At 45.6% G+C, this 19,965-nt stretch overlaps 1 protein-coding gene across 1 annotated transcript; it reads right to left on the bottom strand.

The window, feature by feature from the left end:
- Positions 1-11,810: 11,810 nt before the first annotated feature.
- Positions 11,811-13,786, bottom strand: LOC123726166 (uncharacterized). Its single transcript, XM_045692773.1, has one exon. The coding sequence runs from the start codon at positions 13,686-13,688 to the stop codon at positions 11,811-11,813; it is 1,878 nt and encodes a 625-aa protein (XP_045548729.1). The 5' UTR covers positions 13,689-13,786.
- Between the last annotated feature and the right edge of the window lie 6,179 nt (positions 13,787-19,965).

The raw sequence follows: 19,965 nt of genomic DNA, 5'->3' as shown, positions 1-19,965 counted from the left end.
GAACCTGCTTTCATCTGTGAAGAGCACAGGGCGCCAGTGGCGAATTTGCCAATCTTGGTGTTCTCTGGCAAATGCCAAACGTCCTGCACGGTGTTGGGCTGTAAGCACAACCCCCACCTGTGGACGTCGGGCCCTCATACCACCCTCATGGAGTCTGTTTCTGACCGTTTGAGCAGACACATGCACATTTGTGGCCTGCTGGAGGTCATTTTGCAGGGCTTTGGCAGTGCTCCTCCTGCTCCTCCTTGCACAAAGGCGAAGGTAGCGGTCCTGCTGCTGGGTTGTTGCCCTCCTACGGCCTCCTCCACGTCTCCTGATGTACTGGCCTGTCTTCTGGTAGCGCCTCCATGCTCTGGACACTACGCTGACAGACACAGCAAACCTTCTTGCCACAGCTCGCATTGATGTGCCATCCTGGATGAGCTGCACTACCTGAGCCACTTGTATGGGTTGTAGACTCCGTCTCATGCTACCACTAGAGTGAAAGCACCGCCAGCATTCAAAAGTGACCAAAACATCAGCCAGGAAGCATAGGAACTGAGAAGTGGTCTGTGGTCACCACCTGCAGAACCACTCCTTTATTGGGGGTGTCTTGCTAATTGCCTATAGTTTTCCACCTTTTGTCTATTCCATTTGCACAACAGCATGTGAAATTTATTGTCAATTAGTGTTGCTTCCTAAGTGGACAGTTTGATTTCACAGAAGTGTGATTGACTTGGAGTTACATTGTATTGTTTAAGTGTTCCCTTTATTTTTTTGAGCAGTTAATAACCCATTCTCAACAACATTCTGCACTTACCTCTACTGTAAGATTAAAAACAAACTTGACAACTATCTCTTCTATTTCGGCTTCCTGATAATGAAATGTCCTAGACTTTAAAAGTAACATGTAATGCACCAAATTTATAGAATACATCAATCAATCCATAATGAAAAAACACATTTCGGAATAACAGAGCCTTTTCCTGCCCACAACTTCAGTTCATTGCAGTTGTATCCTGCAATAAGTAATACCCATGTTGAGATATCAATTATGATCATGGTCACAGCTCTATCGCAATTACCTATCCATTATTATTAGAATTCATTATACAGTTGAAGTCAAAAGTTTACATAAACTTAGGTTAGAATCATTAAAACTCGTTTTTCAACCACTCCACAAATTTCTTGTTAACAAACTATAGTTTTGGCAAGTGGGTTAGAACATCTACTGTGTGCATAACACAAGTCATTTTTCCAACAATTGCTTCAGACAGATTAGTTCACTTATAATTCACTGTATCACAATTTCAGTGGGTCAGAAGTTTACATACACTAAGTTGATTGTGCCTTTAAACAGCTTGGAAAATTCCCGAAAATTATGTCATGGCTTTAGAAGCTTCTGAAAGGGTAATTGACATCATTTGAGTCAATTGGAGGTGTATCTGTGGATGTATTTCAAGGCCTACCTTCAAACTCAGTGCCTCTTTGCTTGACATCATGGGAAAATCAAAAGAAAATCAGCCAAGACCTCAGAAAAAAAGAATTGTCGACCTCCACAAGTCTGGTTCATCCTTGGGAGCAATTTCCAAATGCCTGAAGTTACCACGTTCATCTGTACAAACAACAGTACACAAGTATAAACACCATGGGACCACGCAGCCCTCACACCACTCAGGAAGGAGACGCGTTCTGTCTCCTAGAGATGAACGTACTTTGGTGCGAAATGCGCAAATCAATCCCAGAACAACAGCAAAGGACCTTGTGAAGATGCTGGAGGAAACAGGTACAAAAGTATTTATATCCACATTAAAACAACTCCTATATCGACATAACCTGAAATGCCGCTCAGCAAGGGAGAAGCCACTGCTCCAAAACCGCCATAAAAAAAGCCAGAGTACGGTTTGCAACTGCACATGGGGACAAAGATCATACTTTTTGGAGAAATGTCCTCTGGTCTGATGAAACAAGAATAGAACTGTTTGGCCATAATGACCATCGTTATGTTTGGAGGAAAAAGGGGGACGCTTGCAAGCCGAAGAACACCATCCCAACCGTGAAACACGGGGGTGGCAGCATCATGTTGTGGGGGTGCTTTGCTGCAGGAGGGACTGGTGCACTTCACAAAATAGATTGCATCATGAGGTAGGAAAATTGCGTGGATATATTGAAGCAACATTTCAAGACATCAGTCAGGAAGTTAAAGCTTGGTCGCAAATGGATCTTCCAAATGGACAATGACCCCAAGCATACTTCCAAAGTTGTGGCAAAATGGCTTAAGGACAACAAAGTCAAGGTATTGGAGTGGCCATCACAAAGCCCTGACCTCAAACCAATAGAACATTTGTGGGCAGAACTGAAAAAGCGTGTGCGAGCAAGGAGGCCTGCGAACCTGACTCCGTTACACCAGCTCTGTCAGGAGGAATGGGCCAAAATTCACCCAACTTATTGTGGGAAGCTTGTGGAAGGCTACCCGAAACATTTGACCCAAGTTAAACAATTTAAAATAAATGCTACCAAATACTAATTGAGTGTATGTAAACTTCTGACCCACTGGGAATGTGATGAAATAAATAAAAGCTGAAATAAATCATTCTCTCTAATTATTCTGACATTTCACATTCTTAAAATAAAGTGGTGATCCTAATTGACCTATTACAGATAATTTATACTCGGATTAAATGTCAGGAATTGTGAAAACTGAGTTTAAATGTATTTGGCTAAGGTGTATGTAAACTTCCAACTTCAACTGTAACTATTTTAAACCATTGTATAGCATTAACGTGTCTACTAATTATTATTTATCTCAGGCTCACACAGAGCCTTCATGATCATCCACACAGTACTGATCAAATGCTCCCACAGAACATTACTAAATAACCATCATGTCACCTGTGCTCCCTCTCCGGCCTCTAGGTCACCAGGCTGCTCGTTATGGGGCACACCTGTCACCATCCTTTCGCGCACCTGCGCGTCATCAGACTCACCTGGAATCCATTTCCCTGATTACCTTCCATATATATGTCACTCCCTTTGGTTCCTTCCCCAGGCATTATTGTTTCTGTTCGTGTGTCATGTCTATTTTGTATTATGATGTGTTCATTTATTTAAACACTCACTCCCTGAACTTGCTTCCCGACTCTCAGCGCACATTGTTACACATCCACACAGGATTGGTCAGATGTTAACACAGAACATCATTGAAAGGTTACCCACACAGAGTCAACCTACCTCGCCCACGCAGAACGCTTCTACAAAGATTACCTATATAATCTATATAAACAGGGAAACCCATAACTGTTATATCTAGCCTAGCTGTAGAAGAACGCACGTCTGCACGGTTTCACATTGTACATCACTCTGTCGTTTAATGACGTGCCACTCATCCTGACAACCCATTCATCCGTAAAGCAGCACACTGTCGTAAACCATAACAACGTATAGTATGACGTACAGCACGTCGTACCATACATAACATTTCCCCCCCCTTTCCAAAACCAGGGACTGGTACCATATATAAAATGTCCATAGGGCAAGAACTTAGAGTGATACCTGTAAGAAATAAAACATTAACCTTTAAACGGAAGGACCCTCCAAACTAGCCAGTTCAGTCCATTAACCTGGAGGTTGACTAAGACACCTGTCGGAGCCTAAGAATGAAAAGAGGTTAAGTAGTCCCCCAGATGAGCAGGGCGAGTTCGTGCCCGCATAGGCCTTTCTTCAACCGCCACCGCTTGTGGCTCTGGCCCTTGGGGAGCCCACAGAGGCTGGGGCTCGGGTGGTAGTGGTGGGGGAGGTCCATCCGGTGGCGTCTCTGGCCTGCATGTCTGTTCTGTGTGCATTCGTATTCCTTGAGGGGCAGGGACTTTCCTGAGGCGGCTGGCGTGCCAGCATGATCCATTCCTCAACATGAATGTGGCGGGCCCCAGTTGTCGACTGACCTGCAGGGGTTCCGACCAGAATGAGGCCATTTTGTTGCACCGCTGAGGCCGTCAGGCTCGGACCCAGTCAGACACTTGGATGATCGACTTCTTCACCCTGTGTGCCTTGTCAAAACGCTGTTTCATTTCTCTTTGGTGCCTGGTCACTGCCTGTTTTTCTTGGGTGCACCTAGTCGCCGGTTCTGCAACTCTCTGTGTTCTGAGTCTGTCCAGTGGCAGTTCCATCTCACGACCTAGCATGAGAGATGCCGGGGAGGCCTGTGTTGTTGTGTGTTTTCTTGCTCTGTAGTGCATTAGCGTTTGATTCAAAGCAGTTTGGAACGTGCACCCCTGGACCAGGTGCGCTCTGATGCCGTTCTTCAGCATTTGGTTGAAGCGTTCCACCCCTCTGTTAGCTTGTGGGTTGTAGTAGGCCGTGCGGATGTGTTTGATTCCCTTGTTGCTGAGATATGAGGAGAACTCGGCAGAGATTAGCTGGGGCCCATTGTCCGTGGTAAGGGTGAGGGGCAGGCCCCACCTTGTGAACAGGCTGTCTAGGATGTCCACGATGGCCTGTGCTGTGACAGTTCCGACAGGAACCACTTCTGGCCACTTAGAGTGGAGGTCATACACCACCACCAGGAAGCGCTGATGGTGAGGGACTGCGTGACCATGGAGCTCGCCACAGATGTCCAGTTGGATGTGCTCCCAGGGGCGGGACGGCCATGCGAGAGGCTGCAGGGGGGGGTGGGGCGGACTGTCCTGTTTTCCCACTGAGGAGGCATGCAGCACAATCCCTGACCAGGGCTTCAATGTCGTGGTCGATGCCTGGCCACCACACAAGGTCTCGACATCGCTGTTTGACCTTCACTATGCCCAAGTGCCCCTCGTGCGCCATGGATAAAACACGCACACGCAGACCACTTGGGACCACAGTGCAAAACCCTCGAGAGACACAGACTTCTTCCCAGCAAGACAGTTCGTGCTTCACCCTGGCGAAAGTCGCCAGCTCTTCCGGCACGTGTGCTGGCAATCCAGTGCGTATGTAGGTGCGCAGGGTAGACAGTGTGGGATCCTGTTCCGATGCTTGCTTCAGCTCCTCCAGTGAGACGACTGACTGAAGAGGAGCGTAAAGCATTTGTACGAGCTCTGTTTCGTTGTCGTCTGGCAAGACGGTCGGAGTAGGAGCGTCAAATGAGCGTGAGAGGAGGTCTGCCACCACGTTATCCCTCCTTGGAGTGAACTTCAGCTGATAGTCGTACTGTCTGAGGCGGTCGGCCCATCTGTGCAGCCGAAGTGGCTTGTGGCCAGTTCCTGATGCCGACAGTAGCGTTGTGAGGGACTGGAGGTCGGTTCGGAGCGTGAACAGACGGCCATAGAGGTAGAGGTGCCACCTTTCGCACGCCCAGACACAGGCCAGTGCTTCTCGTTCGCCCACAGAGTACCGTTGTTCTGTGGGGCTCAGGGCCCTTGAGGCGAAGGCGACGGGCCTCTCAATACCATTCTGCAGCTGTGAGAGGACAGCTCCTAGTGCTCCAGCTGAGGCGTCACATGTGACAATGGTGGGGCAGACGGGGTCAAAGTGAGCCAAGACTGGGGCTGTGGTGAGCTGGCTCTTCAGTGAGCGGACCGCGTCTGAGCAGGCTGCCGTCCAGGCCCATGGCTCATCCTTCTTGAGGAGCTGGCGAAGGGGCGCTGTGGTCTGGGAGTAGTGGGGCAGAAACCGGAGGTAGTAGGCTGTCATGCCCAAGAATGATGCCACCTGAGAGGCTGAGGTCGGTTCCGGGATCCTGTGGATGGCTTCAATGTTCAACATGAGTGGGGCAATGCCTTTGGCCGACAGGCAGAACCCCACAAACTCGACGGCTGGAGCTGCAAAGGTGCACTTACCACCGTTAAGGGTCAGGTTGTTCTGCAGTAGAGCGCTGAATACTCTGTGGAGTCGATAATCATGTATGTGGAGGTCAGGACCGTGGACCACGATGTCATCCAGATAGACCGCCACCCCAGGTATTCCAGCAAGGATGGTGCTCATCACCTTCTGGAAGCAGCTGGGGGCGGAGTTAAGTCCAAAAGGCATGCGTGTATATCTGAACACGCCAGCATGTGTGACAAAGGTAGTGAGATCTCTGCTAGCTGCATGGAGGGGTACCTGAAGATAACCCTGACGAAGGTCAAGCTTCGTGAAGATCGTGGAGCCATGGAATTGTGCGGTCAGCTCCTCAGCTGTAGGCAAGGGGTACTTATCCGGGACAACGGCCTTGTTCACAGCACGAAGATCCACGCAGGTCCGGATTCCACCTGACTTTTTGGTTGCAATGACTAAGTTTGAAATCCAGGGGGCAGCGTTGACTGGCTCAATGATGCCTGCATCCAACTGTGCCTGGAGATCTTTTGTGACATCATCACGCAGTGCAAAGGGAATGCGCCGCAGGGGCTGCATCACTGGGGTCACTTCCGGATTCACTAGGGGCCTGTGAGTAAAGGCTGTGAGGCAGCCCAGTCCATCAAACAGAGTTGGCCAGTTCTGTTGCCATGTGCAGGTAACCTGGTGGATAGCTGACCCACTGTCATCTCTCAGCGTGAATCCCAAGCCTGTGAAGAGGTCGAGGCCCAAGAGGTTGGCACCCCGCTTTGCAACATGAAATGTGAATGATGGCAGATGCTTGGTGCCGTAGTGTACTGGGACCTGGAGGGTGCCTACAATGTCTATCTTGGATCTACCGTACCCACACAGGGCAGTGGAGGGCTGTTGGAGTGGTAGGTGACTGAAAAACTTGTAGTAAGTGGCAAGGTTGAGCAATGACACCGCAGCGCCAGTATCCAGCAGCAAAGGCAAACCCACCTCACCCAGCTGCACAGTGCATGTCCTGAATGACACATGGTTGGTGGAGACAGTTCGAATTTCCGTGCGTTCATGTTGAGAGTGAGATGAAACTAAGGGCCTGTGCTGGGTGGAGCTAGTAGCTGGGGCAGAACGACACACTTTTGCAAAGTGATTGTATTTTGAACAGTTCTTGCATATTTTCCCACGGGCTGGGCAGTTTGAAGCCCTTGAATTGTGAGAGCTAGCCCCACAGTTGCCACAGCTACTTCTGTTCGTTTGTCTGTGTGCCTGCTGCACGGGCATGCCGGTGTCTGTGTCCATGCAGCTATCAACGTGGGAGGCCATGCATAGCGCGTGATCGTTGTAGTGCGCCTGCTCGGGCTGAAGCTGCTGTGTGAGAATGGCTGGGGGCCGAGTGTATGCTGCAGATCTGTCTGTTAGCATAGTAGAGCATTCCAACGCCGCTTCAACCTGGAGTGCTATTTTAATAGGTCCATCTAGTTGTAAATTATCCGATTCCAAAATAAGTTTCTCCCTTGTCTTTTCACATAACGTCCCCTCTATCAACTGATCCCTGATGATCTCGTCCTGAAGTGTCCCATAGTTACAAGAGCTAGCCAAATCCCTCAGATTAGCCACGTAGCTTTGAATGGACTCACCCGGCCGTTGGTGTCTCTTCCGTAGCCGGTAGCGTCGGAGGAGGAGCACTCGCTCTTTCCCGGCGAAGTGGTTCCGTAGGAGGCTGACTGCAGCAGTGAATGTAGGAGCCGATCCAAGCGCTCTGAAAATACTTTGTCCCTCTGTACCGAGGCAGTGACGGAGCAGTGCTGTCCTCCGCTTGTCGGAGATTGTAGAAAAGTCCATAGCTTCGATATAAGTGTTAAAGCTATCAAGCCAGTTATTCCACGGGACTGGAGGTTCGCCAGGCACGGCGAGGAATGGTGCCGGCGGTGGTAAACTGAATTCAGCCATCTTCGTCACCAATGTTATATCTAGCCTAGCTGTAGAAGAACGCACGTCTGCACGGTTTCACATTGTACATCACTCTGTCATTTAATGACATGTGCCACTCATCCTGACAACCCATTCATCCGTAAAGCAGCACACTGTCGTAAACCATAACAACGTATAGTATGACGTACAGCACATCGTACCATACATAACAATAACATTATCAAAATATTACCTAATTAGTGGTCCCAAAACACTCACACAGAGGAACACAGGGCATACCTGGCTAGCACATTTAAAATCATTGGATTTCACCACTTCTGAGGATCACTTAGACACTTTTCAGAATAAGGTAATTTTTTTCTCCAATAGCGCTTCACCAAGTACCTTGTTTCACATACAAACCACAGTCACCCTGGCCACTCGCCCCTACAGACCCCACCAATCCCCACTGTGATCAATTCAGTGTCAGGACGGCTCTAAGTTGCCTGCAACCGACCAATGATAGGTGTCTTTGAGTCGACTAACTCTCAGATCATCCTCCACTCGGCCCTGTTTACACCTCCAAGGAGCCCCCCTCACACAGGAAAACACACTCAGAGCCTATGTAACAGAGGCTTTTCTTAAAAACTCGACTTTACGTGTTTCGCTCACCTTTCTTTTGTAAAAAAAAAAAAAGAAGCTTAACTTCTTGTTAAAACTTCTTACGACAACAATCCCGTAACCGGGACTGAGTTTGACAATAGCCAGTGAAAAATCAGAGCGCCAGATTCAAAACCACAAATCTAATAATTTCAATTTCTCAAACATAGGACTATTTTACACCATTTCATAGATACACTTCTCCTAAATCGAACCACATTGTCCGATTTCAAAAAGGCTTTACAGCGAAAGCAAAAACATTATGTTAGGAGAGTACATAGACACAAATAACCACACAGCCATTTCCAAGCAACTAGCATGCATCACAAATACCCAAAACACAGCTAAATGAAGCACTAACCTTTGACGATCTTCATCAGATGACACTCCTAGGACATCATGTTACACAATACATGCATTTGTTGTTCGATAAAGTTCATATTTATATCTAAAAACAGCATTTTACATTGGCGCGTGACGTTCAGAAAATATTTTCCCTCAAATACTTCCGGTGAATCAGCACAACAATTTACAAAAATACTCGTCATAAACGTTGATAAAATATTAAACTGTCATTCAAAGAATTATAGATGAACATCTTCTTTATGCAACCGCATTGACAGATTTCAAAATAACTTTACTGGGAAAGCACACTTTGCAATAATCTGAGTACTGCGCTCAGAAAAATACACTAGGCAATACAGATAGCCACCATTTTGGAGTCATCTAAAATATTAAATAGCATTAGAAATATTCACTTACCTTTGATGATCTTCATCAGAAGGCACTTCCAGAATTCCCAGGTCCACAATAAATGTTGTTTTGTTCGATAAACTCCATAATTTATGTCCAAATAGCTCCTTGTTGTTCGCACGTTCAGTTCAGCTACTCCAAATGTAGGAAGTGCGCGGAAAATGTCACGCCGAAAAGTGAAAAAGAAATCTATTTACGTTCGTTCAAACATGTCAAACGTTGTAAAGCATCAATCTTTAGGGCCTTTAGAACGTGAAAATCCAGTAATATTCCAACTTCCCAGGCTTCTCGTTCGGTCTCTGTTCATCGTAGACGCCTCAAACAACTTTCTAAAGACTGTTGACATCTAGTGGAAGCCTTAGGAAGTGCACAATGATTACTACGTCACTGTGTGTTCGATAGGCAATGACTTGAAAAAGAGTCCACGCATCAGATTTCCACTTCCTGGTAGGATTTTTCGTCAGGTTTTTGCCTGCCATATGAGTTCTGTTATACTCACAGACATCATTCAAACAGTTTTAGAAACTTCAGAGTGTTTTCTATCCAAATCTACTAATAATATGCATATCCTAGCTTCTGAGTTTGAGTAGGAGGCAGTTTAATATGGGCACATATTTTTTCTGAAAGTGACAATACTGCCCCCTATGCGATTGCTGTCGTAAGAGGTTAATCCAGCCACGTTGTCAGATTTCAAAAAGGCTTTACGGCAAAAGCACACCATGCGATTATCTGAGGACAGCGCCCCGCACAGAAAAGCAAGACATACATTTTCCAACCAAGCAGATGCGTCACGAAAGTGAGAATTAGCAATAAAATAAATCACTTACTGTAGTGGCTTCCTTTCCTCTTTACCATAGCCACTGCCCAAGCCTGAAGCGGGGTTGTTTGGTACGCATACAGTCCACACTCAAGGTTTCCAAAAAGCCAAACATTCAATGTGATCCAGGGATATGGTGCAACAAAAATGTTTATTCTTCTTATATCTAACAGGAAAATGAATATCCAATCAACTTAAAACATAGGTTACTTGATATGGAAAATACACAATATGACCTGTCTGTATGTCTGTATGGTCAAAAAACTATACCGCTCCCGCGTCTAGCAAGGACTCCTCCCCCCAAAGGCCCAACTTCCTGCTTTTATCCTAACACACTTACTGCAGTACAATGAATGGGCAAGAAGGGGGGGACAAAACTAAGTTACACTAACAACAAATGAATACATCTCAAACAGGTAAATATAAATCATAAAGGTACGTACCTAATATTTCATCATATACATTCATATTTACACAAATATACATGGAGCTCTGTATGTTCTGTCTTTTATACAGATATGTCCGAATCGGCTCTAACATACCGGCCCCTAATTGTTAACTGCACTGAGTGGACAACAATTACTTAATATTCAAACGTAGAGCCAATACACAAAACATTCTATACCAGAGCACTATTACAGTTCATAGCTATATACAAATATACAAGGTGCCATATAGGAAAATAGTCCGTAGATCTCAGTCTGAGTTGAAGTGTTCAGGTGTTCAACTTCCAAAAATGTCAAGAGTATGACGTCCAAAAAATGTATGACTCCGACATCAAAGAATGTAAGAGTACAACATCAAAGAATGTAAGAGTACAACATCAACGAATCAGAGGTGCACGTGATTCAAAGATGGAGCACTGTGTGTGTTTGTGTGTGTGTGTGTCTCACTCCGCCGCCTCCAGGAGCAGACAGAGTTTATTGATAGGTCTCTGTAAGATATTGGTCTTGGTCTTAACCAAGACGCTCCGGACAAGACCTTTGGCCCCTGGCAAAGCCTCCAATACACGCCCCATTAGCCAAGAGTTCCTAGGGGCGGTGTCGTCGACGATGACCACAAGGTCACCAGGACTGAAGTTTCTCTTAGTTTTGTTCCACTTGTTCCGCTCCTGCATAAGTGGAAGATACTCCCTAATCCATCTCTTCCAGAAGAGGTCAGTAATATATTGTACTTGCTTCCATCTCCTTCGTGGGTATAGGTCGCTTCTCTGGAATAGTCCTGGTGGCAGGACTGGCTTTGCTTTCAGATGAAGCAGATGGTTCGGAGTCAGGGGGTCTAGATCATTAGGGTCATCTGTTACAGTTGTGATTGGTCTGTCGTTCATTATTGCCTCAACTTCACACAAGTCTGTCTGCAAATCCTCATCATCCAGTACTTGCTCTTTAAGGACTGAATAGAGGATCTTTTTCACCAGTCGGATCAACCTCTCCCATACCCCCCCATGGTGGGCTCCAGAGAGAGGATTGAATGACCATGTCACTCCTTCCTTCAGTAATTCATTTTGAATCTTGTTGTGATCCAACTCTTTCAGAGCTTCTCCTAGCTCTCTGTGTGTTCCAACAAAGTTGGTGCCATTGTCTGTTCTGATACTTGTGACTGGGCCCCTTCGACAGATGAACCTGCGCAGGGCATTGATGCAGGAATCAGTATCCAGATAACTAGCAACTTCTAGATGGACAGCTCGACTCACAAGGCAAGTAAAGATCACACCATACCGCTTCACATGAACGCGGCCTCACTTCACCTCTATGGGGCCGAAGTAATCTATGCCCACATGGGTGAAAGGCGGCAAATCAGGTGACACCCGATCTTGTGGAAGGTCGGCCATCTTCTGTTCTCCAGCTCTAGCTCGCATCCGCCTGCAGAAGACACAGCTCTTAAGGATCTTCCTTGCTAAGGAGTTGGCACAGGGTATCCATTATCGCTGGCGAAGTCTAGAAAGCATGTGACCTCTCCCAGAGTGGCCAACCTGCTCATGGATGTGGAGTAAGATCAGTTTGGAGATGTAGGAGTCTTTGGGTAGGATCATAGGATTCTTTAGTTCCGTAGGCATAGCAGCTTTGCTTAACCTTCCTCCCACTCTCAGAATGCCATTGTCAACAATTGGATCAAGCTTACAGATTGAGCCATTTCTCTTGGCACATTGTTTTCCTTTCACAACTAGTGCAATTTCTTGTTTAAAGTGCTGTCGTTGCTCAAATCGAATGATGGCCTTTTCTGCTTTATCTAGGTCATCCACAGACAGACTTTCTTTTCCAAATGTCAGTTTGAACTTGTCAATTTGTTCCTTCAGTGAGTTTGTCAGACACTGATCTGAACCTGGATCAGTTTGTGTGAGAACTTTCCTTTTCTGGCTTAACTGTAGAAGAAGTCTCTTCAGTTTCAGCATCCAGGCAACTGCTTTCTTCAAGCTGTTCCATGTTGAATAGTACTCGATCAGTTTGCTGGTCGGACTCTTTTCTTCCACACATGTACTGTTTACGATGACGTCTTTTCTCACCTCTGGATCATCTGAAGGGATGGAGCCAAGCTCCTCGGGGACTTTTGGCCATTGTGTTTCTGTTTTCTCCAGGAAGTCTGGTCCTTTACGCCATCTCTTTGAGTTAAGGAAAATTTCAACATGTAATCCTCTTGAAGCGTCATCGGCTGGGTTGTGTTTGGAGTTCAAATACCTCCACTGTTTTGCTTTCGATAGGTCACGGATCATAGCAACCCTATTAGCCACAAAGGTATGGAATCTCTTGGTATCGTTGCGGATGTATTTTAGCACAGACTGGCTGTCTGTCCAGAAAGTTGACTCCTCAAGTTCAATCTGGAGCTCCAACCTTAACATCCTGTCCACTCTCACTGCCAATGTTGCTGCAGCGAGTTCCAGTCTGGGGATCATCATCTGCTTGAGTGGAGTGACCCTTGATTTCCCCAGTATGAATGCAATGTGGACCTTTCCCATACCGTTTGTGAACCTAAGGTAGCTTGCCGTGCCATAACCTTGCTCACTTGCGTCACCGAAGTGATGCAGCTGTGCGGTCTTGACTTGACCAAAGTTCTCAGGCATCATACACCTGTCTATCTGGAATCTGGTAAGCTGGTCTAGCTCTGAGAGCCATCTCTTCCATGAAATAGAGTGTTCTTCGGGGATGACTTCGTCCCATCCACACTTTAGCTTGCAGAGCACTTGAAGAATTTGCTTTGCCTTTAATACGAATGGGGCGAGGAAACCTAATGGATCATAAACAGAGCTGACAGTAGAGAGAATACCTCTTCTTGTAAGGGGTCTGTTCTTGACAATGACTCGGAAGGTAAAGGCATCTCTTTCAATGTTCCATCGGATTCCAAGTGCTCTTTCAACAGGCAGCTTTTCTCTGTCCAGGTCCAGTTCTTTTATTTGCTTGGCTTTGTGTTCATCAGGGATAGAAGCCAGCACAGCATGGCTGTTGCCGACCCACTTGGTCAATTTGAACCCACCCTGAGAGCACACATCCCTGAGGTTTTTTGTGAGAGCTATGGCTTGTTCTTCTGTGGCCACTGATTTGAGGCAGTCATCAACGTAGAAGTTGGACTTGACTGTTTGAATCACCTCTTCATCGTACCTCTCACAGTTGTCTTCTGCAGTCTTTCGTAGTGCAAAATTTGCACAACTTGGAGAGGATATAGCACCGAAAAGATGTACTGTCATTCTGTACTCCTCCAATCTTTTGCTAGTGTCACCATCCGGCCACCATAGGAATCGCAGGAAGACTAAGTCATCTTCATGGACACGTACTTGATGGAACATTCCTTCGATGTCTGCCATCATGGCAATGTGCTCTTGCCGAAATCTTAGCAAGACTCCTATAAGCGTGTTTGCCAGGTCAGGGCCTTGAAGGAGTTCACTGTTAAGAGATGTACCTTTATAGGATGATGAACTTTCAAACACCACTCGTATTGTTCCTTTGCGCTTATGGTGAACGCCATGGTGTGGTATGTACCATACCTTGCCTTTCTTTCTGAGAAGCTGTTCTTGTGGTACCTTCTCGGCATAACCTTTTGTTATCATCTCTTCCATGAAGCCTTTGTACTCTGCAGCATAACCTTCATCCTTCTTAAACTTCCTGATGATATTTAGAGCCCGCTGCTTTGCCATGTCACGATTGTTCGGCAGGACTACCTGTTTGTTGCGAAAGGGCAACGGTAAGTAGTAGTGACGGTCTTTGAGGGTTATGGAGCTTGATACTATCTCCATAAACTTACGATCCTCAGCTGACATCTCACTCTTCTCTTCATACTCTCTCTCAGGGAAGTCATGGTTGTATTGATTTACAAGAAGAACCCCCAGGTCGGCCATTGAGATACGATTGGCCATCACCGTAGGACATCCAGATTCTTCTGCCATGGTACAATTGTTAAGAGGACCGTTCATCACCCATCCAAAGATGGTTTTCACTGCATACGGTCCGTTGCCTTGGCTATTTATGATTTGCCAGGGTTCCATTGCCTTTGGAGCATTTACGCCAATCAGGAGTTCGACGTCAGCATCAATTTCCTTCAACTGAACCTCTTTCAGGTATGGCCACAATTTTGAGATCTTTCTGAGTGGGAATGTTCTCTCTTGTCACTGGGATCTTATTTTGGGTGTAGACCTTTGGTAATGCAAGAAATGTGTTGCCTTCCACGTTGCCAATCTCTAATCCAGATATCTCAAAGCTCTTGGTAGGACTCTCCTGCCCCATTGTGCGTAGCAGAATTTCAGTCTCACTGCATTTAGCATTCAGCTGCCTCATGAGTCTCTCCGTACAAAATGTTGCCGAGCTACCAGAATCGAGAAACGCATAGGTTAACACAGACTTGCTTCCATTTGCCACCTTTACTTGAACTGGCACAATTGCAAGTGCACAATCTGTACCGGCCCCGGTATCTTCACCAGCTTCCAGTGAGACAAGAGCATTGCTGACAGTCTCCTCCCGCTTTACTGCTACACCACTCATATCTGCCTTTTGAGATCTAAATCTCTCTCTTCCTTCAATGTGCAGGATAGTGGGGTGCTTTTTTTGACAGCTCTGACAGGTCATCCTTCTTTTGTCATTCTTTGCTTAAGTGTCCTCTCATCAAACAGCCAAAACAAAGGTCTTTTGATCTCAGAAACTCAACCTTGGATTCGTGTGGCTGTGCCTTCACCTGTTGGCAGTCGACCAATAAATGCTCTCCAGCACAAAATACGCATGAGGTACTGGGAGCGTCAGGAGGATAGGTGCCTGGTCTCTTTACGTTTAATGTTTGTTCTTTTAGAGGTTTTTCAGAGTCACAATCTGCCACTACAGCTACTGCAGTGGCAAAGCTGCTTCCCCTACTCTTGGACTTGAACTGCTGTTTAAAGTCAGCTTCTGTTCTGGTTTTTAAAAACTTTTTGTTGGACAGGGGATCTTGAATATCTCCATACAACGGATCCTACAGTATTTTGGCCTGTTTTTTCCATGAACGTCACAAGGTCACTGAACTGGGCCCTCAGGTGTCTTCTCTCTAAAATATCACATGCCGTAGACCTCCATTTTTCCCTTAGTTTGTAGGGAAGTTTTGACATGATCAACTTTATGTTGGAGGGAAGATTAAGCTCTTCCATGTTCTGTAGGTCTTGCATAGCGTTACAGCAACCTCTAAGATAGAGTGCATAGCCACCCAGTCCCTTTCCATCATCCGGTTTGATGTTTGTCCAGTTCCAAGCTTTTTCCATGTAAGCAGTGGTGACTTTGATTTCATTGCCAAAGTGTTCCTTTAACAACCTCTTAGCCTCTGCATAGCCTCTTCTGGCTTCCATATGCAGACAACTACGTACCAGTTCCTTGGGCTGACCAGTGGTGTACTGTTCCAGGTAATAGAGCCTATCCTGGTGACTGCTCGTCTTATCTTCTATACCATGTTCAAATGCACGCATGAATGGCCTAAAGTTTAGAGGATCACCGTCAAACATAGGTATCTCCCTAACAGGGAGTGTGGCCTGTTTGTGCTGTAGTACAAGGAGGTCAGCAATTTCATTCTGCCTTTGCATGACAGTAGAGAGGTTATCATGGCTGGTATTGTCGCTGATACCTGCAGTGTTGATTCTGTGTTGATTGCTAGACCTTGCTGGTGGCTGCTGAAGGGTGTGGTTCATGACTGTTTTCTGAATAGGTTTTGATGGCTTTGTTGTCGGTTGTTGTAAAACCCTTTGTAGTGGGGTCTTTGGAACTGCACCTAATGCAGCAAACTCAACAGGTGATGGTTCAGGTTCCACATAGACCTCAGGTACCTGGTTCTCAAAATAAGAGTTCATTCCATCTTCTTGGCTTAGTAAATGGGCTGCCACAGCATGGGATTGAGAAGTTGACTCAACACTCTCCAGGACCTTCAGTTTGGCATTATATGCTGCTATGTCCATTTCCAGTGCCATTTTCTCCATCCTAACATTCGGTTGAGCTCTCTGTTGTTCCAGTTGAGCTCTCTGTTGTTCCAGTTGAGCTTTCTGTTGTTCCAGTTGAGCTTTCTCCAGTTCCAGTGCATGCTTGTCCTGTAATGATGCTTGGCGAGCTAGTAGAGCTGCTCGTTCTGCCTCAGCTTTTAGGCGTACAGTGGACACTGAGGAAGCCGTCTTAGAATACTTTGTTTTACTTGATGTTTTTGACACATTGGAAATGCTGTCGTGTGGTTCAATGAGCGTTTGTGGCTCAACTTCAGCTTTTTTCCATATTTCCACCTCTTTCAGGAAATGTTCATAAGTTCTCATTCTTGGTTGATAATAGTTCATGCTCTCCTGTTCCTGTTCCTCCTCTGTGACCAGCTCTAGCACAGATTCATGAGCATTCTTAAAGTCATTGAGAACAGCATCAAATGCTTCAAGACTCTCATTCACAGTTTCAATGTTTCCTCCATCAACAAGAAGGACTTTTATTTCATTCATTTTGCATGTACACACTCCAAGTTTGCCTCTCCGGGCTGAGTGAATTTAAATGCTCCTCTGCCCTCTCCAGTGGAGTCTTATTTGGGATTTCGTCCTCCATCATTCACTTTTAGTTCACTCAATTTACAATGACACAGTTGTTGGTTTGATTGTTAAACGTAATGCCCCTTTAGACCTCCTTTAATGCTTTAAAACACAGTCATCCATTTCAGCATATTGACCCATTTTGAATTGAACATGTGCAAGTTCGGCATTTTAGTTGCGTTTTAAACATTTCATCCCTTTATACGTTTTGTCCCTTTAATGAAGTTTGAACACGCAGTATCATTCGTTGCGTGGATGCATTGCATTTCCACGTTAGGCCAAATATTAGACATATGATTAGGTTACATTGTGCATAGGATCTCAGTGTTTCCCAAACTTAAACTTCTTAATTGTTTTCACAGCGCTGTGTTTTGAATTCCATTCCCAAGTTTATCAAACATTCCAATTATAAGCACATTTGCGCTTCCATAATATGCATGATCAAACGAACGCATTGAACAGGGCAGCTCATTCATTCGCAGTGGTTACTCACGGCTGGCGAATTCTAGGAGTTCAAGTCCTTCCAAGCGAGCTGTCCTTATGGTACGAATGCAATTACAAATAGAACAATATCCAGCGTGTGTCCAAAACCGGAGATTTCCTTCCGATAGCAATCCTTCACTGAGTTTTTTGACTTGATTGTAGTGGCTTCCTTTCCTCTTTACCATAGCCACTGCCCAAGCCTGAAGCGGGGTTGTTTGGTACGCATACAGTCCACACTCAAGGTTTCCAAAAAGCCAAACATTCAATGTGATCCAGGGATATGGTGCAACAAAAATGTTTATTCTTCTTATATCTAACAGGAAAATGAATATCCAATCAACTTAAAACATAGGTTACTTGATATGGAAAATACACAATATGACCTGTTTGTATGTCTGTATGGTCAAAAAACTATACCGCTCCCGCGTCTAGCAAGGACTCCTCCCCCCAAAGACCCAACTTCCTGCTTTTATCCTAACACACTTACTGCAGTACAATGAATGGGCAAGAGGGGGGGGGACAAAACTAAGTTACACTAACAACAAATGAATACATCTCAAACAGGTAAATATAAATCATAAAGGTACGTACCTAATATTTCATCATATACATTCATATTTACACAAATATACATGGAGCTCTGTATGTTCTGTCTTTTATACAGATATGTCTGTAACTCCCTCCAGTAACCACGAGCACAACCGTTCCTTGATTTTTACTGGCGGCTTTATTCTGTAGTTTAGTCAGAATTATCACCTTCCGTGAGAACTATGAAGTAAATGAAAATACAGTTTAAGCACACTCTTACACCTTCTTGTCTTATGAGTGACTTATTAGCTTGGTATAACTCTGAAGTGCTTACATACATAAACAGTTTAGCCGGAGCTATAACAGTATCAGATTGAACACACGAATAAAGGAAAAAATACCTCATTGGCTGCTTATTACAGAAGGGAGGAAATCAAACTTCACACTTATTATTCCTGGCATGAATTCACGCTTCATCCTAACATACACATATCAACCTTTACGAACTACACCCGGTAACATGAAAACTTAGCTAACATCGCGCGGGAAAGCCTTCACCCCCAAAGATGTGTTGCTACGATAATGATCCCCGTTACAACAGTTATTAGCCACGTAGTTCCACCTGTCTTATCATTTCCTCCGCATAGCGAACACGTAAACAATTCAAACAAAAAACAACGACATAGACTTACAGATTAACTGTCAGTTACACTCCCACCAATCACCTGTGATTTCTGTGAAAGGGGTCTGCAGGGTTTTTTGATCGGCTTCCAGGACGGTGACTGTCTTATGGATGGGCCTCTCCAGATAGGTGGGTTTGGTGATGCGTTTACCTCTCTCATCCAGGAATGGACTCAATTTATGCAACTTGCTTGCTTTATCTTTGGTCTTGATGTCTTTCTGGTGCCTAAGGTTGTGTATCTCATGGGAGAAGGCTGCTTCTTGAACCATCCTTATAATGGTGAGCTCTGCCTCTCTCCTTCTATGCTTGTAGCTTCACTGGACCTCAATTTTAAGCCTATGGCTTCCTTGACACGTCGTTTGAGCCTGGCAATAGCTTTTACCACTCTTGCCCAGTCTGAGAACTTGTGAAGGTGATCTAGTAACGATCTTTCTTCCTTTGCCTGGGTATCATGGACCAGGGATTTCTGCAGCTCTGGGTCAGTGTCTGAGAAATCTCCCCCCTTGACTTGTCCTTTGGGAAGTTCTTCTTGCCAAAGAAAGTCTGGACCTGTGAACCAGTTGGAAGCCATGAGCTGTTCTGATGTGATACCTCTGGAAGCATGATCCGCAGGATTCTCTTCAGAGGTCACATATCTCCATTGTTCGGGATCTGTGCTTTGCTTAATGCGTTGGATACGGTTAGCTACAAAGACATGGAATCTTCTGGCTTCATTGTTGATGTAGCCAAGAACTACCTTCGAGTCTGTCCAGAAGTATTCCTGTAGACCTTGTATCTCTAGCTTCCTTTTGAGCATGTCACTTGTTCGAACAGCTACCACCGCTGCTGAAAGTTCCAGTCATGGTATGGTCGTAATCTTGGAAGGGGCGACTCTCGACTTTCCCATAACTAGGGAGCAATGAACTTCTGCTGTGCTGATTGTTCTGAGAGATGAGCACTCTCCATAACCTGAGGTACTAGCGTCGGAGAAGTGATGGAGCTCATAACTCTGCACTTCCTTGAAACTTGATGGCAAGTAGCCTCGTTGGATCCTTACTTCCGACAAGTTTTGTACACCTTGGAGCCAGAATTCCCACTGGAAACGTAGGTCATCTGGAATGGGGTCATCCCAGTCGATCTTGTCAGGACACATCTGCTGCAAGATCTGCTTCCCTGCCAGGACAAAGGGTGCCACAAACCCAAGCGGATCATATACAGAGGCTACTGTAGACAACACTCCTCTTCTTGTGAGTGGGCGTTCCTTGACAACTACCCTAAACTGGAACTCGTCTGATGCGACACACCACAGTACACCAAGCGCCCTCTCCATGTGTGGTTCACCCAGAGCCATATCCAGGTCTTTGGCACCCTCAGCACATTCTTCCTTGGGAATTGTGGCTATAACTT

Source organism: Salmo salar, chromosome ssa13 (assembly GCF_905237065.1).
Source record: "Salmo salar chromosome ssa13, Ssal_v3.1, whole genome shotgun sequence".
In the NCBI taxonomy this organism is placed as follows: Eukaryota; Metazoa; Chordata; class Actinopteri; order Salmoniformes; family Salmonidae; genus Salmo; species Salmo salar.
Note: the sequence above shows the minus strand (reverse complement) of the source record. Positions and strands in the feature narration are given on the sequence as shown.